The 22,290-nt window shown below is 43.2% G+C and overlaps 1 protein-coding gene across 1 annotated transcript; it reads right to left on the reverse strand.

The window, feature by feature from the left end:
• Positions 1-1,631: 1,631 nt before the first annotated feature.
• On the reverse strand, positions 1,632-21,889 carry LOC124270336 (atrial natriuretic peptide receptor 1-like). The gene is made up of 17 exons (XM_046705384.1): positions 21,797-21,889; positions 19,626-19,707; positions 18,370-18,466; positions 16,937-17,173; positions 15,608-15,712; positions 13,951-14,022; positions 12,543-12,714; positions 11,587-11,745; positions 10,562-10,751; positions 9,970-10,110; positions 9,105-9,228; positions 8,421-8,489; positions 7,492-7,654; positions 4,691-4,753; positions 3,843-3,953; positions 2,867-2,958; positions 1,632-1,996 (listed from the first exon to the last, which is right to left on the reverse strand). The coding sequence occupies exons 2-17, from the start codon at positions 19,661-19,663 to the stop codon at positions 1,802-1,804; spliced, it is 2,028 nt and encodes a 675-aa protein (XP_046561340.1). The 5' UTR covers positions 19,664-19,707; positions 21,797-21,889; the 3' UTR covers positions 1,632-1,801.
• Between the last annotated feature and the right edge of the window lie 401 nt (positions 21,890-22,290).

The following is a 22,290-nucleotide window of genomic DNA, read 5'->3' on the forward strand; positions in this document are numbered from 1 at the left end:
TCATCATTTCCCATTTTCTAGTACATGATGTCAGTCACTGGATTGTCTGGTCCATATTCGATTATTTTCATACCAGTGCAATGTAACTTCATTGAATGGCATTTTTAGAAGTTGGAGATTCAGATATGGACAAACTTTAGGATGAACAACTTCTTTATTCAGGTGATGCGTCGTTTCGAGACAGATTATTGTATCGTATTCCTGGGCCCCGTTTCACAAATCTCTCGTAGCGCTACGACAATCGTAAGTCAATGTTACAGTATAGGAGGTCCTTTCTGGTGTCCCCCGCCGTGATGTTGCTGGAATATTGCTAAAAGCGGCGTAAAACCAAACTCAGTCAGTCAGTATAGGAGGTAGGAATGCTTCGAGGAGAGGTACGAGATCTTTGGCTTACGAGAGCTTTGTGAAACGGGGCCCTGACTGGCAACCTGCCTGGCAGTGATACAAGAATCTGTATCGAAACGTCGCATCACCTGATTAAAGATTAAGATTTTAAGTCACATCGGCAATATTTCAGCCATATCGTACCTGAATAGAAAAGACAAGCTGTTCATCCACAAAGTTTATCCGTATCTCACTGTAATGTACCTCGTTAGGATGAGAAAGCCAGAATAACTCGGTGCGCCTAGTGGCTGCAAGAGTTGTATACTCCCCAGGGAGTTGAGATTGATAATACGATGTGCCATTGAGATTGACATCCAATGATCGAGGGAAAAACATATTAGCGCCTTGAGCAAGCACTAGTTGCCTGGATATGTGCGCTATATAAGTATCATGTCATAATAATAATAATAATAATAATAATGTTGCTGGAATGTTGCTGAGTACAGCTTTAAACAAAATATGTTTGAGGTACGACTTTGCTGAAACACTGCAGATGTGATAAAGAAAGTTTCCATTGCCCTAGGGGGTTGTTTTCTTGAAAGACTGACCATCTGAGAACGCAAACTTTAAAAAGTGGTTTAGTGCACTACGCTTAAAAAATACCAGCGCCTTGAGCATGTACTAGTTGCATGGATATGTGCGCTATATAAATATCCTATAATAAATGATAATAAATAATTAAAAAGCTTATTTTTGTGTGAAAACATTCACAACTCGCTCTCTCATTTACCAGTGTACTCAATAAGTCTCAGAATAAATATTTGAATGTGAAAATGTGAAAGCATCAGGCTTATGTCAATGTCTTCGTGTGATTCTCAAAGGTGAATGGCGAACATCTAAACAAAATGTGCATAACTCTCTAGCATATAGTGTAATAATGATCTATCATTCTGAATGAACAGCATATAAGGCACGCGTCATTTTTCCATCAAAAGCAAAACACAGATGCATTGGCGGATCCAGAAGGGTGGGGAGGTGGGGTTCGAACCCCCTCTCTTTTGAAAATGACTTAAGACCACATTGAAGATTTGTTTGGGGGTTCAGGGGGTTTGAACCACACACACACACGCACACGCACGCACGCACGCACGCACACACACACACACACACACACACACACACCTCCCTTTCAAAATTCCTGGATCCGCCCATGCAGATGTATCCGGTAGCTGGATGAAGTACAGAGATGAAGAGCCAGACAAGTGGTACCTTAATACCGCAGTTTCTACAGGACAGAACTATGCAAATAAACTGAAAATAAATATTTCATCAATGAATGATACACATGGTTCACAACTTGGCTGTGTCCAAAAATGATGCATGGCTTCTTTCGGGATGAAGTTTCTTGGCAAATAAAGATGGATCTGTACCTCTTTCATGTCTTGGTTTCCTCAGGACAATTTGATGCCCCTTGGGATTAGTGGATGGCAGCTGATCCTGCTGCTGTTGTGTCCGAGGTTGGGGAGTTAGCGATGGAGGGAGTGACGTCGCCGTGAAACACTGTTTCCGGTTCTTTATGGTCACTGGCAACTGACGTGTTCTGGGAGTCGGTCGGAACTTTGAACAACCCCGTCTTTCCCATCAGCCAGAAGGTGCATAGTCTTCCTTTACCCTTCGGATAAAAAACACAGATATTAAACTTTGACAGTTGATTAAGATGCCAACTCTGAACTATTCATCGCCAAAATAAGGACTGTGAACATTTAACGATACCAGTGGTGTTAATGACTACCTTCTGAAAAGTGCTACATTCCACCAAGATGTCCGTAACTCGCATATTTTAACAGATCACAGTTGTAGTACGACAATACCCGTGATGATCCTGGTTAGAATTGGCCTTAAGCAACTCGTGCTTGTCGTAAATAAAGCGACTAACAGGACCAGGAGGTCAGGCTCACTGACTTGGTTGACACCTCATCGATTATTTACTGACTGCAGCCATGTAGCTGTAATACTGTTGAATGCGGGGTTATGCCCCTCCCCACCCCCAACCCCACCCTCAAAACCCCCAAACAACAACAAAACAAAACAACAACAAACAACCCCAAAAACCAAACCAAAACTACAACAACCAAAACACCCCCAAAAACCCCAAACAAACAAATAAACAAACAAACCCAAAACAAAACAAAAGGCAAAACAATCAAAACAAAACAATACAAATAAAAAACTTTATGATAGCTACAATAAAACAAATAAAACCCCTAAAAACGAACAAAACAAACCCCCCACCCCTCCCCCAAGGAAAAAAAACAAATCAAAACATAACAAAACAAAACAAAAAGCCTCCCCAAACAAAACACAAAACAAACAAACAAAAAAAACCCACAAAATCAAAAACATTAAACAAACGTAGGACAATACCCTTGTTGAGGAGATTCTGATTTAATGGGTGAATTATACATTCTGCTGTTTATATGCAGAATGGTACGATAAGGTATTTTTATGTTTTGTTTATTATTAAGTTCAGAGGTTGGGTTACCTTAATCTCTACCTTTCCCCTTTCAACCACATCATAGAGTGGGTTCTTCTTCAGAAGTGCAGCGGATGACCCACTCAGGTGTATCTTCAGAGCTGGAACGGGTAAATGTATAAAGCTGTAATAATAATACCCTACACGTGAAGATCCGGGTTAGAATTGGTCTTCAGCAACCCATGCCTGTCGTAAGAGACGACTTTTGGGATCGGGTGGTCAGGCTCGCTGACTTGGTTGACACATGCTCAAGCTGTTGATCACTGGATTGTCTGGTCCCGACTCGATTATTTACAGACCGCGTCATATAGCTGGAATATTGCTGGTTGCAGCTTTAAACAACCCAAAATTAAATAAAGAAACAAAACTATTAATACCCTTTACACATCTAACCATAGTGAGTGAGTGAGTTAGTTATAGCAATATTCCAGCAATATCACGGCGGGGGACACCTGAAATGGGCTTCACACAATGTACCCATGTGTGGAATCGAACCCGGGCATTCAGCGTGACGAGCGAACGCTTTAACCACTGGGCTACCCCACCGTCCCCGGTTTAACCATAGGGAAAATACCCATGGCTGTAAAACCAGTTAGATCTTTTAGGAACCAATTTAAGAGTGTTGACCTTCCTTGTCATCCATGACAGCGGCACCCGTGAAGGTACCGGTTAGAATGAACCTTCACTAACCCATGCTTGTCGTAAGAGGCGACTAACGGGATCGGGTGGTCAGGCTCGATGGCTTGGTTGACACATGTCACCGGTTCCAATTGCGCAGATCGATGCTCATGCTGTTGGTCGCTAGATATATTTACGATTATTTACTGACCGCCCCCATATAGCTGGAATATTGCTGAGTGCGGCGTAAAACTAAACTCACTCACTCACTTCATGACAACGGGAACCATCATATATACACATATATGATCCCGATGATGGATGAGATGTTATTCTAATGTACCTTTCTGAAAAAGGAAGTACTCACGCATTCCATTGGACTCCATTCTGGACGCTGTATTGACCGTATCTCCGAACAGGCAGTACCTTGGCATCGTCTGTCCTACAACCCCCGCCACCACAGGTCCGGTGTGAATACCTACAGAAACACACAACCTGAACAGTACCTTGGCATCGTCTGTCCTACAAACCCCGCCACCACAGGTCCGGTGTGAATACCTACAGAAACACACAACCTGAACAGTACCTTGGCATCGTCTGTCCTACAAACCCCGCCACCACAGACCCGGTGTGAATACCTACAGAAACACACAACCTGAACAGTACCTTGGCATCGTCTGTCCTACAAACCCCGCCACTATCGGTCCGGTGTGAATACCTACAGAAACACACAACCTGAACAGTACCTTGGCATCGTCTGTCCTACAAACCCCGCCACTATCGGTCCGGTGTGAATACCTACAGAAACACACAACCTGAACAGTACCTTGGCATCGTCTGTCCTACAAACCCCGCCACTATCGGTCCGGTGTGAATACCTACAGGAACACACAACCTGAACAGTACCTTGGCATCGTCTGCCCTACAAACCCCGCCACCACAGGTCTGGTGTGAATACCTACAGAAATACACAACCTGAACAGTACCTTGGCATCGTCTGTCCTACAAACCCCGCCACTATCGGTCCGGTGTGAATACCTACAGAAACACACAACCTGAACAGTACCTTGGCATCGTCTGTCCTACAAACCCCGCCACTATCGGTCCGGTGTGAATACCTACAGAAACACACAACCTGAACAGTACCTTGGCACCGTCTCTCCTACAACCCCCGCCACCACAGGTCCGGTGTGAATACCTACAGAAACACACAACCTGAACAGTACCTTGGCATCGTCTGTCCTACAACCCCCGCCACCACAGGTCCGGTGTGAATACCTACAGAAACACACAACCTGAACAGTACCTTGGCATCGTCTGCCCTACAAACCCCGCCACCACAGGTCTGGTGTGAATACCTACAGAAATACACAACCTGAACAGTACCTTGGCATCGTCTGTCCTACATACCCCGCCACCACAGGTCTGGTGTGAATACCTACAGGAACACACAACCTGAACAGTACCTTGGCATCGTCTGCCCTACAAACCCCGCCACCACAGGTCCGCTGTGAATACCTACAGAAATACACAACCTGAACAGTACCTTGGCATCGTCTGTCCTACAACACCCGCCACTATCGGTCCGGTGTGAATACCTACAGAAACACACAACCTGAACAGTACCTTGGCATCGTCTGTCCTACAAACCCCGCCACCACAGGCCCGGTGTGAATACCTACAGAAACACACAACCTGAACAGTACCTTGGCATCGTCTGTCCTACAACACCCGCCACTATCGGTCCGGTGTGAATACCTACAGAAATACACAACCTGAACAGTACCTTGGCATCGTCTGTCCTACAAACCCAGCCACTATCGGTCCGGTGTGAATACCTACAGAAATACACAACCTGAACAGTACCTTGGCATCGTCTGTCCTACAAACCCAGCCACTATCGGCCCGGTGTGAATACCTACAGAAATACACAACCTGAACAGTACCTTGGCATCGTCTGTCCTACAACCCCCGCCACTATCGGTCCGGTGTGAATACCTACAGAAATACACAACCTGAACAGTACCTTGGCATCGTCTGTCCTACAAACCCCGCCACTATCGGTCCGGTGTGAATACCTACAGAAACACACAACCTGAACAGTACCTTGGCATCGTCTGTCCTACAAACCCCGCCACCACAGACCCGGTGTGAATACCTACAGGAACACACAACCTGAACAGTACCTTGGCATCGTCTGTCCTTCAACCCCTGCCACCACAGGTTCGGTGTGAATACCTACAGAAACACACAACCTGAACAGTACCTTGGCATCGTCTGTCCTACAAACCCCGCCACCACAGGCCCGGTGTGAATACCTACAGAAACACACAACCTGAACAGTACCTTGGCATCGTCTGTCCTACAAAGCCCGCCACCACAGGCCCGGTGTGAATACCTACAGAAACACACAACCTGAACAGTACCTTGGCATCGTCTGTCCTACAAACCCCGCCACCACAGGCCCGGTGTGAATACCTACAGAAACACACAACCTGAACAGTACCTTGGCATCGTCTGTCCTACAACACCCGCCACTATCGGTCCGGTGTGAATACCTACAGAAATACACAACCTGAACAGTACCTTGGCATCGTCTGTCCTACAAACCCCGCCACTATCGGTCCGGTGTGAATACCTACAGAAATACACAACCTGAACAGTACCTTGGCATCGTCTGTCCTACAAACCCAGCCACTATCGGTCCGGTGTGAATACCTACAGAAATACACAACCTGAACAGTACCTTGGCATCGTCTGTCCTACAAACCCCGCCACTATCGGTCCGGTGTGAATACCTACAGAAATACACAACCTGAACAGTACCTTGGCATCGTCTGTCCTACAAACCCCGCCACTATCGGTCCGGTGTGAATACCTACAGAAACACACAACCTGAACAGTACCTTGGCATCGTCTGTCCTACAAACCCCGCCACTATCGGTCCGGTGTGAATACCTACAGAAATACACAACCTGAACAGTACCTTGGCATCGTCTGTCCTACAACCCCCGCCACTATCGGCCTGGTGTGAATACCTACAGAAATACACAACCTGAACAGTACCGAGGCATCGTTTGTCCCACAGCCCGACTGAACAGAACTTAAGTCACATAAAAGTAAGTTCAATGTTAGAGAAACAGGGATGGAAAAAACTTTAAAATTGATAGTGTACTCCGGTACAGTGTAAAGTCAATTGCCCCGATAAGTTTTCCACCATTCCGACCGTTTTCTTGCTGATTATTTAAATAAACAACATAATTAACATTGGAAAGTCAACTGGACACCGGTACAGTGTGATATATAAATTTGCTTGCCCAACAGAAAAAACCCACTGGACTCGGACGTCGGGCAATGGGTTATTTCCACCCCTGAGAAAGTCCAACCTGATGCAGCACATAGTGTTGGGAATCGGAAACGAAATCCACTATCGATTATCGGAGGATTGTGGTGAACGATTATCGATTATAATCGAAATATATACATTTTTAATGAAATCACCAAGTTGAAGGGTTTTTCCCCAGTTTTTCTGATAAATGTTCCTTATAAGTAATACTGTCATGCAATGAAATGCATGCATGCAAGAAAGACACTGGAATTGTAATTAAACAATAAAAGTAGTTAAAATTTTACAATGTGCATAGCTTTACGCTGTCGAGTGCATGTTTGTTTGTGAATATTCGTCAAATTTAATCGCTAGTTTACTTCATTCAAGTGTGTTAAACGAATTTCCAATTAATCGAAAATATGTTTTTTTTTACAATCGATATTCATTTTTAATCCTTCTTTCGATCGATTTTTTGATCATCGGAACACCACTAGCCGCACATTAATCTTAAACACAGGGGCGTGTCACGCTTAGAAACAGCGTTAGAAAAGACATATAGGTATATAGACCCTAATCTAGTACTATATAAAAGGACCTTCTAAGCGTGACACGCCCCTGTGATCTTAAACGTTTCCAGCGCACCATGGAGCTCACATTCCATACACATTCTTGATAATTGAGTGTTTACCTATTCTGATCTTGAGTTGCCTCTCAGGTCTGTGGGGAATGACGTAGCTGAGGACCGCCTTCAGCAGACTGAGAGATGCATCGGCCATCTCCATGACGTGCTGGTCTCCATTTTGTATCGGCACTCCGCTCGCCATCATGTAGGCATCGCCTATTGTCTCAACCTAGAGACAAATTATAACTGTACTGAATAGGAGCAGTCATTACCATTGTCTCATCAGTAACACCATGGTTTATCAGATAGGGGTGGGTATTGCAGGGAATTTTCATATTGCGATATATCGCGATGCGAAAGCATATATTGCGATGTGTACTGCAATATGTATATATTGCTAGAGGTTTTTTAAAACAAAAAACAAAATCCTTATAATGGAGTTAATGCTTAATATCCGAAGATTGCTGAGTGTTAAGAAGTTTTCCGAATGCATTTGAAATACCGGTTTCGATCAGCATATCGCAATACGTATCGATTTCATGTCTGTACCGGTAAATACCGGTAAACCGGTTATATTGCGCAGCCCTAATATCAGACGACTCTGCGTTCAGATTTGTTACAACTTTATCATTGCTACATCAACCGACGGTGGTGGGTATGACCATACACTTAGCCTCTTGCAGGCAAGGTTAGAGATGCTCACCTGCACTTTATTCTGTCTCCGTTACTCTCTTTACACACAGGAAACTTACTCATTACATATAAAATACATGTTGAGAGTAGCCGTAGAATTTTCTAAACTCTTTATTTCTTCACTGATTTCGTTCAAATTTGAAATATATGTTAATCATAACATATAAAAACAATATATGATTGTAAAAGTCTAGATTTGTAAAAAATTATTGTCAAAACAGTGATTCGAACCCCTGTGTGTTCAACCCACCCTACCTGAAACAAAATGTAAATCAACTTTCCTTGTTGTGGAGACTACCTACCTTGTAAACATCGAAATTCTTGATGGTGTCATCAAACAGCGTGTATAGTGTATTCAGCAGGTCCACGATCTGGACAAACAGAGAATCGTAACATTACTGTAGCACAGAGTGAGAAGGTTGTTGGTCATCGGAGCTACTACTCCATTTTAAAATTGGCGGCCATTTTGAAATGCCACAAAGTAGAATTTGCAGAACTTTGTATCTTGTACATGGCAATGATGTTCTGAGCTTTCCTGAAAAATTCAGCTTTCTACTATTTTTTTCCAATGTTACCTATTGTTTGTGTATAATGCTCCTGGCCTATTGTACAAAACATGCATCTGACCAAACTTCCACAAGGGCGAGAGGTGGGGTGGCCTAGTGGTTAAAACGTTCGCTTATCACGCTGAAGACCCGGATTCGATTCCTCACATTGCAAAATGTGAAGCCCATTTCTGGTGTCCCCAGCCGTCATATATTGCTGGAATATTGTTAAATACGACGTAAAACTAAACTCACTCAGTCCCCATGGGCACAATTACATCTCAGATTCGTAAAAAGGAAATAATACTAGGATTTGTTGACCTTTTTGTCTTAAAATTCGATTAGATTGAGAAAGGGAGGTTTTAGCGAGTGACATTGTTTAGTAATGGGACTTATAATATCAAGGTATGTTCTATCCATGGATAAGCAGAAGCAACTGACCTCCATAGGCGTGCTCTCGCTGGCGAGGTCGGTGAAGCTGACGACGTCGGAGAAGTAGATGGTGACAGACTCGAACGCCTCGGCTTGAACCAAATTCCCGGTTTTGAGGTTGTCTGCCACTTTCCTGAAAGTCACAGTCATAATACTGAATAATTTTAGTGAGTGAGTAAATGAGTAGGGTTTTACACCGCTTTTAGAAATATTCCAGCTTTATCACGGCGGGGGACACTTAGACTAAGGCTTAGTCTCTGAATATATATAAGTTTGGTAGTAACAAACAAGCCCATTTAAATTGAAAAGGAGCCCCAGGGAGACCAGAGATTGAGGAAACCTGAATGTGGCATAACTGGCCCATATTCCCAGAGATTCGCTCGTCACGCCGAAGACTGACCCGACTAGGCTTGATTCCCCACATGGGTACAATGTGTGAAGCTCATTTCTGGTGTCCCCCCTCGTGATATTGCTGGAATATTGCTAAAATCGGCGTGAAACTAAACCCACTCACTCACCATGTTGAAAAGGAGGTGGTAGTATCCATCTGCAGCATGTGTTTTTTGTGGACAAAATGGCGACGATTTTCGTGAGTATCCTGCGTATGACTATTATGGACAAAATAGCGACAATTTTCGTGAGTATCTTGCGTATGACTATTGTGGACAAAATGGCGACAATTTTCGTGAGTATCCTGCGTATGACTATTGTGGACAAAATGGCGACAATTTTCGTGAGTATCCTGCGTATGGCTATTGTGGACAAAATGGCGACAATTTTCGTGAGTATCTTGCGTATGACTATTGTGGATAAAATGGCGTCAATTTTCGTGAGTATCCTGCGTATGGCTATTGTGGACAAAATGGCTACGTACTGTGGCAGCATGCTGTACAGCAGGGCGTCCGTCTTCCTCTTCTCCTCCTCCAGCTGGGCCGTTCTGTCTGCCACCAGTTCCTCTAGGTGGTTCGAGTAGCGCTCCATCATCATCAACATGTTATCCAGCATACTGGTTGACCTGCCGACCAAATCAAATTTGAACCACAACTATGAGTCACCCATACTAGTAGCCAGTACCCTACTGACTCAACAATGTCTCATACTAGACTGCAAGGAAAAGCCCCTTTCAAAATGACATTTCATAGCTTCCAGTTCCCACCTGGTACCCAGTTAGATAATCAGTACGTTACATAGTTTCACATGTAAATGTTGAGTCATTTCAGAACTGATAATCCTGACAATCCATTTCCCACCTGGTACCCACCTGGCCTCACCTGTTGAGGTGGTTGAGTCTCAGCTTCCATTTCCTACCTGGTACCCAGCTACACAACCATTAGGACACATGGCCTCAACTGTATGGGTTGAGATAGTTGAATCTCTTCAACACCCTTTTCATAGTAGCCTCGAAGCTGACATTCAGATTCCCACCTGGTACCCAGTTATAGAACCATTCCATCACAATGCCTCACCTGTAAGGGTTGAGACGGTTGAGTCTCTTCAACACCCTCCTGATGGTCGGCCTACACTGCGGGTCTTCTGCCCAGCATGAGTGTATCATCTTCACAAAGGGAAGTCTCAGTGACACATACTCGTCCTGCGTCTCCACCACGGTCGGTCTCATCAGCTGGTCAGTGGGGTGGGCCACCCGCTTGATGATATCTGACAAGAGTCATGCATGTGTAATCGTAGTTGAGGTTGATAAGGGCGAAAGCCTGTCTTATCCTGAATAATACGTGACAATGTGACTGTCTCATCATAATCCATTACATTTAACATGGATTATCATATCATAAGAGAATAGTCCGTATACAGTATAATAAAATGTAACAAGAATCCCCACACCCAAACAATATAATAAAAGTGACTTTGATCACAATATGACCTAACGTTGAGTGAGTGAGTGAGTTTAGTTTTACGCCGCACTCAGCAATATTCCAGCTATACGGCGGTGGTCTGTAATAGTTGAGTCTGGACCAGACAATCCAGTGATCAACAGCATGATCATCGATCTGTGCAATTGGAACCGATGATATGTGTCAATCAAGTCAGCGAGCCTGACCACCCGATCCCGATAGTCGCCTCTTACGACAAGCATGGGTTACTGAAGATCAATTCTAAACCGGATCTTCTCCGGTGGTCTAATGTTGAACTAGTGATTAGCAAGGTAGTGAGACCATAGTTAGGTTGACGTGGCTCTTCGTGTGATCAAAGTAAAGTTGAAGTGGTTGTATAACATTAGGAGACCATAGTTAGGTTGAAGTGGCTATCCGAGTGACAGTTGTCATACAGCATTTCAACCTAACTATCAATGCCCCAATTCTTACTAACCCTTCAACCTAATTATGGAAATGCAGAACTGGTTATCTAGAATTTGGGCGAGCACACCAATTTGAGGCTGTGGTAAGCTTTGGATGACTTAGTCAAACCAAACGAAAATCTGTGACCTCAGCAAGGATGAACATGAGGCCATAAATGAAATATGAATACGAGTTACCTTTGGGTGTCAACCTAACCTCCTCAGCATACGGCTTTGTGAGACATAGAATCTCTTTGAGGATGATGCCCACGGCGAAGACGTCCCCCTGCTGCGTGGGCGTAAATCTTTTTTCTGATTGGTAAGTTCTCAGCAGTTCCGGTGCAAGCCAAAATAACTCTGTGGATGAGTGAGTGAGTGAGCTTATTTTTATACTGCTTTTAGCAATATTCCAGCAATATTATGCCGGGAACACTGGAAGTTGACTTCACACATTGTACCCATGTGGGGAATAGAACCAGGTCTTCGGCGTGACAAGCGAACGCTTTAACCACTAGACTACCCCACTGCCCATTCTGTGGATGAAAGGTGTGTCCAAACTAAAGTTTTGAAAACAAACGTGTCTCGATACTGATGATACTTTCCTGATGAAAGGGGTTTGTTTGCTGTTTAACGCCGTACACAACAATATTCCAGCTATATGTCGGTCTGTAAATAGTCGAGTCTGGACCTGATAATCCAGTGACCGACAGCATGAGCATCGAGCATCGTTGGGATACGATGACATGTGTCAACCAAGTGTGACAAGATCGGTGCTTCACAGATATCTATGTTGCTTCAAATATACTCATTACTTCATAGATATCGGTATTCCTCCACACATATCGGTTTTGCCTCAAAGACACACGTATTACATCACAGACCTGTGTTGCTTAAAGGATGCCCATGGTGCTTCACAGACATCCTGTTTGCTCACAATTACCCGCTTTCTTCGACAGATACTCTTATTGTGTCGGGGCGGTGGGGTAGCCTAATGGTTAAAGCGTTCGCTCGTCACGCTGAAGACCAAGGTTCGATTCCCCACATGGGCACAATGTGTGACGCTCATTTCTGGTGTTCCCCGCCCTGATATTTCTGTAATTGCTACAAGCGGTGTAAAAATATACTTATAAAAATAGTCTTATTGTTTCACCTACTTTCACACCTGTCGTCTTCGGACACCTGGTTGGATGTATCCTTCTCTCCCTTTCTGATTGGTCGCAGGCCGAAGTCCGTCAGTTTACAAACCCATCGGCTGTCAATCAGGCAGTTTGATGACGTCAGGTTACCATGGTATTTCAGGGAGCTCATGTGGAGGTACTCAAGTCCCTGTGTTGAAAAGAATTTACCGTTTGTTCGTTTATATACTCATGCCAATAATGGTTGTCACCCCCTTCAATTTTTTAATTGGAGAGGGGTTGGCATGAGTATATGTTTGACGCCACACTAAATATTTTAAGGTGGCCTATAAATAATCCTGTCTTGAACAGACAAGCCAGTGATTGATATAATGAGCAACGAAGCCATTGGGGTATGGTGACATGTAATCAGCCAGTTCACCAAGTCTGACCACAGTCATCTCGAGGGGAATATAAGAGTGGTCTTCACATAGTATACATTACGTTTGGATGCTTCGTTGTTATTACGACCCGCACTCAAAATACGTCCAACTATATGGCGGCGGTGTAAATAATCGAGTCTGGACCAGACAATCCAGTGATCAACAGCATGAGCATCGATCTACGCAATTGGGATACGATGACATGTGTGAACCAAGTCAGCAAGCCTGACCACCCGATCCCGTTAGTCGCCTCTTGTGAACGACAAGCATGGGTTGTGCTTCCTGGGATACGATGACATTACGAATCAAATCTCATTAATCCATTGCGCAAGAACCACCCCTGAAGGTCATATCAACATTAGTGCGCGAAATAGTTTCCAAATTTTGTTAGCCAGTCGGGCCAGCTATACCTGAAGGTTACTAGCCCGCAAAATAAATCAATAACCCGAAATTTGAATGTAGAAACTAAGCAAAAGACTACAAAAATATAGGAGAATAAGATATTGTTGACATGACACGGGTTTCATCGTTGAGCTGCTAATATGATGAATATTTTTATCAGGCCATAATCTTGCTTGATACAAAAGTGTATTATAACTTAAAAGTTAGAGATTGTGATATCTGTGCAAACTGACCCCTAGCCAGTCGGGCCAGTGACTGTGGAGACTTACTGGCCCGACTGGATTTTTACCAGCCACGGGCTAGCGGGCCAGTGCCTATTTCGCACCAGATCAACACTAAATTTCTAAAGTCTAAATGCGACAACAAAACATTTATGCTGAGTTAATATATACTGGGCAAAAACAGTTAGGGATATATGTAAATTTTGAAGTTATGAATAATGATCTATTTATTCATTGACACACTGACAAAAAATCAATCATAAAAATACCAATATCCCTAACTTATTTTGTCCAGCATAGAATATAAGATGGATGCGGCATTGAGATCACTTAATGAAATGAGGGTACATACACTTAGCAGCAAATACACCACAGCCTTACCGAGCAGATGTCGATGGCGATGGAGAACTGGAACATGCTGTCTAGCTTCATGTCGGAGTTGTCCAGGATGTCCTGAAGGAAGACACCACAGTGACGTGACGTGACGTGACGTGACGTGACGTGAAATTGGTTTTTACGTCGTGCTTGAGAATATTTCGCTCATATGACGACGTGCATGCATGAGTATGTGTATGTGCGGCTGCTTGTACTAGCCCAGACTTAAGCTGGTTTTATAGTGCTAGCCCACTGAGTTACCATGCTGCAGTGAAGCATGAATACCCCACTCAGACACATTATACTGACTCCGAGCCGACCAGTCCTTGTTGTACCCATTAATGCCGAGCGCCAGGCAGGGACCAACAAGTACCATATTTTAACGTATTTTTGGTATGACGCGGTCGGGGATCGAACCCGCGACCTTCCGCTCTCCGGGCGGACGCTCTAACCACTACACCACGGAGGCGGTCGACTCCACAGTAAAGGTATGTCCAAAATAATCAACAGCCTACATTCTCCATTACTGCAATATGAATATCACCCATTCGCCGCCATTGCTTGGTTTTGAAAGTGACGTCACAACTTTCATATTTGTCATCATTTGCGCTGTGAGGTAGTCCAGTGGTTAAAGTGTTCGCTCGTCACGTAAAACACCTGGTTCGATTCCCCACACGGGTAAAATGTTTGAAGCCCATTTCTGGTGTCCTACGCCGTGATATTGAGTGAATATTACTAGTGGCGGCATAAAACCATATTCACTCACTAATTGTATCTTAGCCAAGAAAGTCTTTCGCAGTTTTATTGGACAGCCAGTTTTGTTGTTTTTACAACAAAAATATGGTTGCGAGTTCGTCCAGGGTATTTGTCAGATACCCTTACTGCAACCACGGGGCATCCTCAATAATCTCAAGGGTATACGTTCTGATAAATCTCCCCTAGTAGTGACCACAGGTTAAGGCTATCAAATTTGAATATTCTGCGCAAATACTTGTACAAGAGTTTTGACTTGATGGTAAATCTGTTTAGTGTTCATGGTATGGATACCAGTAGTTGGTTTGATAATGGAGGATAAACTCTCAGAGTGACACATGTCATGCAATATGCTATAGACGCTACTACACGGCGTATTGTTTTGCAATTATAATCAATTATTCCTGACAAGGGGCGGTGGGGTAGCCTAGTGGTTAAAGCGTTCGCTCGTCATGCCGAAGGCCCGGGTTCGATTCCCCACATGGGTACAATTTGTGAAGCCAATTCTGGTGTCCCCCGCCGTGATATTGCTGGAATATTGCTAAAAACGGCGTAAAACCATACTCAGTCAGTCAGTATTCCTGACAAGTATATTTCGATGTTAAGAATCTTGAAGAACACTTGCGGATAAAACTGACGTGTAGTTTGAAAAGGAAAGGTTTGACTCATGAAAGAAAAGTTTGTTTGGCTTGGTTGTTGTTTAACGCCGCTTTCAGAAATGTTCCAGCTATATTGCAGCGGTCTCTAAATAATCAAGTCTGGACCAGACAATCCAATGATCAACAGCATGGGCATCGATTTACGCAATTGGGATACGATGACATGTGTCAGCCAAGTCAGCGAGTCTGACCACCCACGTGTGCGTGTGTGTGTGTCAGACGCTCCATCCTCACAAAACCAGACCACCTACACTGAGGCTTCCCTTGTTGCAGTACTCCCACAGGATGACGATGTTAGGGGACTCGATGCAGATGCCGACAAACGTTGTCAGGTTGCTGTGCTTCAGCATCATTATCTGAAAGAACACATGACATCTTCAGATGGCATTTGTACACACCGTCTGGAAATATATTATGATTAATTCTTTATCAGTATCAGACTGCTCCGGGTTATGATCCTGGGCTCAGTTACACTACTTAATGGTATTCACGAAAGTGTAAATATCTGGCAATAGTGTCAGCCTTGTGTCTGCGATCACGTTGGGTCTGTTAGCACGATACAATGGTTATCACCAAAGTGGTTCACGTCTTAGACTCGCGTCACGTTGGGTCTGTTAGCACGATACAATGGTTATCACCAAAGTGGTTCACGTCTTGGACTCGCGTCACGTTGGGTCTGTTAGCACGATGTAATGGTTATCACCAAAGTGGTTCACGTCTTGGACTCGCGTCACGTTGGGTCTGTTAGCACGATACAATGGTTATCACCAAAGTGGTTCACGTCTTGGACTCGCGTCACGTTGGGTCTGTTAGCACGATACAATGGTTATCGCCAAAGTGGTTCACGTCTTAGACTCGCGTCACGTTGGGTCTGTTAGCACGATACAATGGTTATCACCAAAGTGGTTCACGTCTTGGACTCGCGTCACGTTGGGTCTGTTAGCACGATACAATGGTTATCACCAAAGTGATTCATCACTCGCGTCACACTGTTAACGTGGTTTCACGTCATTGGACTCGCGTCACGTTGGGTCTGTTAGCACGATACAATGGTTATCACCAAAGTGATTCATGTCATGGACTCGCGTCACGTTGGGTCTGTTAGCACGATACATTGGTTATCACCAAAGTGGTTCACGTCTTGGACTCGCGTCACGTTGGGTCCGTTAGCACGATACAATGGTTATCGCCAAAGTGGTTCACGCCTTGGACTCGTGTCACGTTGGGTCCGTTAGCACGATACAATGGTTATCGCCAAAGTGGTTCACGTCTTAGACTCGCGTCACGTTGGGTCTGTTAGCACGATACAATGGTTATCACCAAAGTGGTTCACGTCTAGGACTAGCGTCACATTTACAAAACACCATTACATTTTGAACTCAAATAGTTGTGGCAGCGATATTGAAAATTCAGGCTACACCATTTACGAGAACATGTACATGTGTGTGAAGGTCAAGCTCCATTGGTTCAATGGTATTTCAGGAGAAGATGTTTATGGCAGATAACTTTAACTGAATTTTGTCACGTGAGATAAATATATGTATTTTTTAATTTGTGGAAAATGTTGAACTTCTCTCTACCTCTTTGATATGCTTCATTAACTTCCTGTCGGTTTGAATACGCTGTTTCCAGATTTTCTTCACTGCGACAATGTTCTCTTTATATTTGGCGATGGTTGTATACTGATGGAAGGCGACACTGCCATCAAGCCCTGACTCCACGGATGGATGTTCCGAGCTGGCCATTCCGACGGCGTCTGAACCATCACTGTGGACGCTGTCTCTGTCAACGTGGTTGTCTCCGTGCTTGCTGCCAAGCTGGAAGCAAGGTTCAATAGTTCTGTATTACATATTGGGGTGTAGTCCTGGCATCATGTTTGGGTGGAGTTGTAGAATGATTAAAGGCCAACTCGTACTGAAGAGCCAGTATCAACAGCCAGCGTGGGTACAACAGGCTAAAATTACACTATACGAAGTTACAGAGAGAAGAAAAAAAACAACCGCTGCTATTACCGCTGCTGCCGATACTACAGTAACAATAACTGCTACTACTACTACTACTACTACTACTACTACTACTACTACTACTACTACTACTACTACTACTGTTGCTGCTGTTTCTACTACTACTGCTACCACTACCATTACTATTGACAATACTACTATTACTACTACTATTACTACTACTACTACCACTACCACTACTACTACTACTACTACTACTACTACTACTACTACTACTACTACTACTACTACTACTACTACCACTACTACTACTACTACCACTACTACTATTACTATTACTAGTAGTAGTAGTAGTAGTGACAATACTGGTACAACTACTACCACTAGTGACAATACTACTACTACGACTACTACTACTACTACTACCATTACTGTTGACAATACTGCTACTACTACAATTACTACTACTACTACTGCTACTACTATCAGGAAAATCATTAGTACCTGCTCATAACATCATATTATCTACTCTGAATTAAGACCAAGCATTAATAAAGTCATATACTAACCCTGGTTCCCGCTAAAAGACGCCCTTAGTACGGCGACTATCACAGAGCTCCGTTAAACTATAACCATAGTACCGAGACCGTTTTATAGAACGGGTCCCATGTCAGTGAATCACAGGCTAATGCCTAGTCTCAGAAAATACATAATTTCGATAGAAACAAACAACAAACTTTGAATTAAAAGGGGCCCAGGGGAGATTAGAGATTCCGATTTTCTAGAAGCGCTTCATTTGATGTTACTGAAACGACTGGGCAAAAGGAATAAATATAAATTTAGTTCAGGGAACGCGAAACAGACTAAACGAATCGATATGTATTCATATGTAGGCAGCGAAAAGCGAATGCAAGGTGAACGGGGTCATCTGTGGATATTATATGAAGTGGACTATATATAATTCAGAACTGAATTTAGTCGCTTGCAATTCCCTATTTTTTCTAAAATGAGATTAATCTTATTTCAGATAAATGAAGAAGATTCCACACCGTTGCCTTCCGTTTGTGTCTCCTGAAGTTGAAGTCGAGATCGAGGAAGTGGACCTTCCACTTCATATTGTTTAAATCTCGCTCGTTTCGCCACCACCTGGGAAGAAACACATTCCTTTATAAAACACATTCCTTTATCATGTGGGGCGGTGGGGTGGCCTAGTGGTTAAAGCGTTGGCTCGTCACGCCGAAGACCCGGGTTCGAATCCCCACATGGGTACAATGTGTGAAGCCAGTTTCTGGTGTCCCCCGCCGTGATGTTGCTGGAATATTGCTAAAAGCGGCGTAAAACCAAACTCAGTCAGTCCTTTATCATGTCCATCAGTCCATCAGTCCATCAGGTGTCATGGATCATCCATGGAAATCCGTCGCCGAGAAACCAGGAAACCAAGCCATGGATGACATAAAACATACTTCTACATTTTTGGTTATCAAGCAGTTGACATACATGAGGTCCATTCGTATAATCTATTGACTATAGAAAAAAGAAAAATACCATCCCCCAACAAACAAAAAACAACAAAAACAAACAAAACAAAAAACAAACCCAAACCAGAACTAAACAAACAAACAAACAACACAAAAACCCAAAATAATACCCTCCCCTATAAAAACAACAAAAAACAAACATAACAAGACACACACACACAACAAAACAACAAGAACCCCCCAAAAAACCCAACATCCCCCAAAAAACAAAAACAAACAAAACAAAATAAATTTAATACAACAAAATAAAAACGAAACAAAACATAAGTTACAAGAAAGTGAAACTACAACAAACAAAATCCAACAACAAGACCTAAACAACCCCCAAAAAGCAATGAAATAAGTATTTTTGAGCTCACTTACCATTCAAACACCTACACGTCTAGCTAGTCATATTGTTTCGGGTTTAATGAAAACACATACTTTCACAACAGATGGCACACCAGAAAGTCTAGCTAATGGTTCAAGCTCCATTCAAGGAAATGTCTTTGTACTTCCAGTTTAGGTCATGTCGGTAGAGAGATAAGAAAAGAAACGTTCTCATTGCCTTAATTTTTTAACGCAGAGAGTCACATAAGTATAGCTCAGTTTATAACATCCTTGTTCGAGTCTGGACGAGACAGTCAAGTGATTATCATCATTCTCATTGATCTCCACAGTTGGGATACGATGACATTTAGCAACACAACCATGGGCTGTTGGAAGCCATTTCCTGCCAAAATTTAATTGTTGCGGATCTTGTGACATGAGTATATGACGTAACTTACCTGTAGAAGATGAGGGCCCCGACGGCAAAAGCCAACATGGTGCTGATTAGGACTGACACCAAGACGACCGAGAGCTGTGTATCTTGAACAACAAAGTGATGCTGCGTCAGTAGGGAAATATAATCCAAACCATCTTTTTTTTCTAAAAAAAGTGAATGAGTATGTTTTAAAGCCAATTTTGTAAAAATCCCAGCAATATCACGACGGGGGCTCCAAAAATGGGCTTCACACATTGTACCCATGTGGAGAATCGAACCCGGGTCCTTGGCGTGACGAGCGGGCGCTTTAACCACTAGGCTATCCACCGACCTTGTTAATTTCGACATATAACGAGCTGAAACAAAAATTACACGATACTAGAATATATTTGTCCTGGTAAACTACAAGTTCCAAATATCAACTTTTTTACGTTATATTTTTGTCTATTTCCTTACTTACTTGCAGCTGACGGGGAGAAACTATGTGTACAGCTGATTGCTATTTTAGGCTTTGTTTATGAGACAAACACACATGACAAGCAATCTTAGTCTCTGCATTAATCAATGTCAAGCAGTACAGAGAATCCTAAAGTTGTACATATGGTACCGACATACCTCAAAACATACTCACACTAAACCAGGAGTCGAATCCGCGTTAATGTACCTTGTTGAGTGGCATTTAAGAAGTTTGGGACGTTCAATATTGAACAAACTCTATAGATAACAACTTCTTTATTTCGTGAGTGCGATTTTTCGATAAATATTGTTGTTCCGTTGTTTCGTTGTTCCGTTGTTATGTTGTTTTCTTTGTTACATGCTACCCGTGAAGGTGCGGGTTAGAATATTGGTTTTCAGCAACCCATGCTTGTCGTAAGAGGCCACTAACGGGATCGGGTGACTGGGTTGACACATGTCATCGGTTCCCAATTGCGCAGATCGATGCTCATGCTGTTGATGACTGGATTGTCTGGTCCAGACTCGATTATTTACAGACTGCCGCCATATAGCTGGAATATGCTGAGCGCGGCGTAAAACTAAACTCACTTACTCACTCTTTGTTTCATTCAGTATATATATATACATCTCCTGCTCTTCATGTATCATTCCTGCTTGACAACGGTACACGAATCTGTATCGAAACGTCGCACTCACGAAATAAAGAAGTTGTTATCCATAAAGTATGGAATCCTGGAAGGGACATTGTCCCGTTGTCGCATTGTCGCCCTCTCAAATAGAAGCAAAATGAGGCAAAATTAACCACAACGTGACACGCGACAAAAAATGTCGCATTGTCGCGTGTCGCGTTTTAGTCAATTTTTAGGCTTCTTTTTACACATCTTAGATAGGGCGACAATGCGACAACGCGACATATTTTGACCTTGAAAATTGTCGCTATGTCGCGTGTCGCCCTTTGGAGGAATAGAAAAATATTATTCAGAACGCGACACGCGACATCGCGACAATGCGACAAATGGGCGAAATGTCGCGTGTCGCGTGTCGCGTTTTGGTTTATTTTGCCTCATTTTACTTGTTTTTGAGAGGGCGACAATGCGACAACGCGACAATGTCCCTTCTCGGATTCCATAATAAAGTTTGTTCAATATTGATGTTCATGTACCTGATCAGCTGTTTTATAACGTACTATCTCTTTAGCAGCAGGACGACATTACTGATGCATGGCATGAATATGGTGCCGACAAATCAGGCTAAACCGGGATTCGAACCCGCGTTAATATACCTGGTGTTAGAGTACTAACTCTTTAGCAGCAGTAACCGGGCATCCGAGAACGACATTACTGATGCATGGCATGTCCATACATGTAATTGAAGAGAACTGGAATGAAACCTAAAACTCCGATTCGAAATGCAGCTTGTCGACATACGGGTCAAACACAAATTACTCTTCCAATAAATACCGCCGTTTAATTTCCCCCGAGTATCGTAAGACTGAAGTCGGCGATTACGATAATGCATGCTATTTGCAACCATCATGCACGGGGCATGCATTGCAAGAACGTGATGTGTATTTGAGGCAATGTAATCAAGAACATGCTACGTGAGATCCATTTTGTAGATTTCAAGCTCTCACGGACAATCGTTCCCTCCAGCTCGTATTACTTAAGGATATATCGCACTGGGTCTGCAGTGAGATAGTGTGCCAATTGGATAAAGGCATGACAATTATTAACTCACCTTACAGGTAAAAACTCATGTGCTTCACGAACAGGGTAGACAATGTTTTCATTTTATGTCGCCATTTTGTATTTCCACGTGTATGACGGGTAACTAGCTGTATCGATTCTCCATGGCATCAGGGGACGCCATACCTGGATCGTAGGTCACGTGACACGGAGACCGCGCTGAGTGATCAATTATGAATGAAGGCGTTGTGAAATCGACGAAAGGCGTGAGTTATTGATATCGCGTTGCAATAATATTTCACTGCCAATAGCTGAAGCTGCCCGTTAGTCAAGATGATGATCAGCAGTGCGTGAATAGAACCACCTGTCCACACCTGAATGTATTTTTTTCTAATAAAACACCAGTCTACACCTGAATGTATTTTATTTCATAACCACCAGTCTACACCTGAATGTATTTTATCTCCACATCTGAATGTATTTTATCTAAAAACTACTTGAATGTGTTTATCTAAAACTACCGAAATCCACATCTGAATGTATTTA

Source organism: Haliotis rubra, unplaced genomic scaffold (assembly GCF_003918875.1).
Source record: "Haliotis rubra isolate DU_JTF1 unplaced genomic scaffold, ASM391887v1 Scf151, whole genome shotgun sequence".
Lineage (NCBI taxonomy): Eukaryota > Metazoa > Mollusca > Gastropoda > Lepetellida > Haliotidae > Haliotis > Haliotis rubra.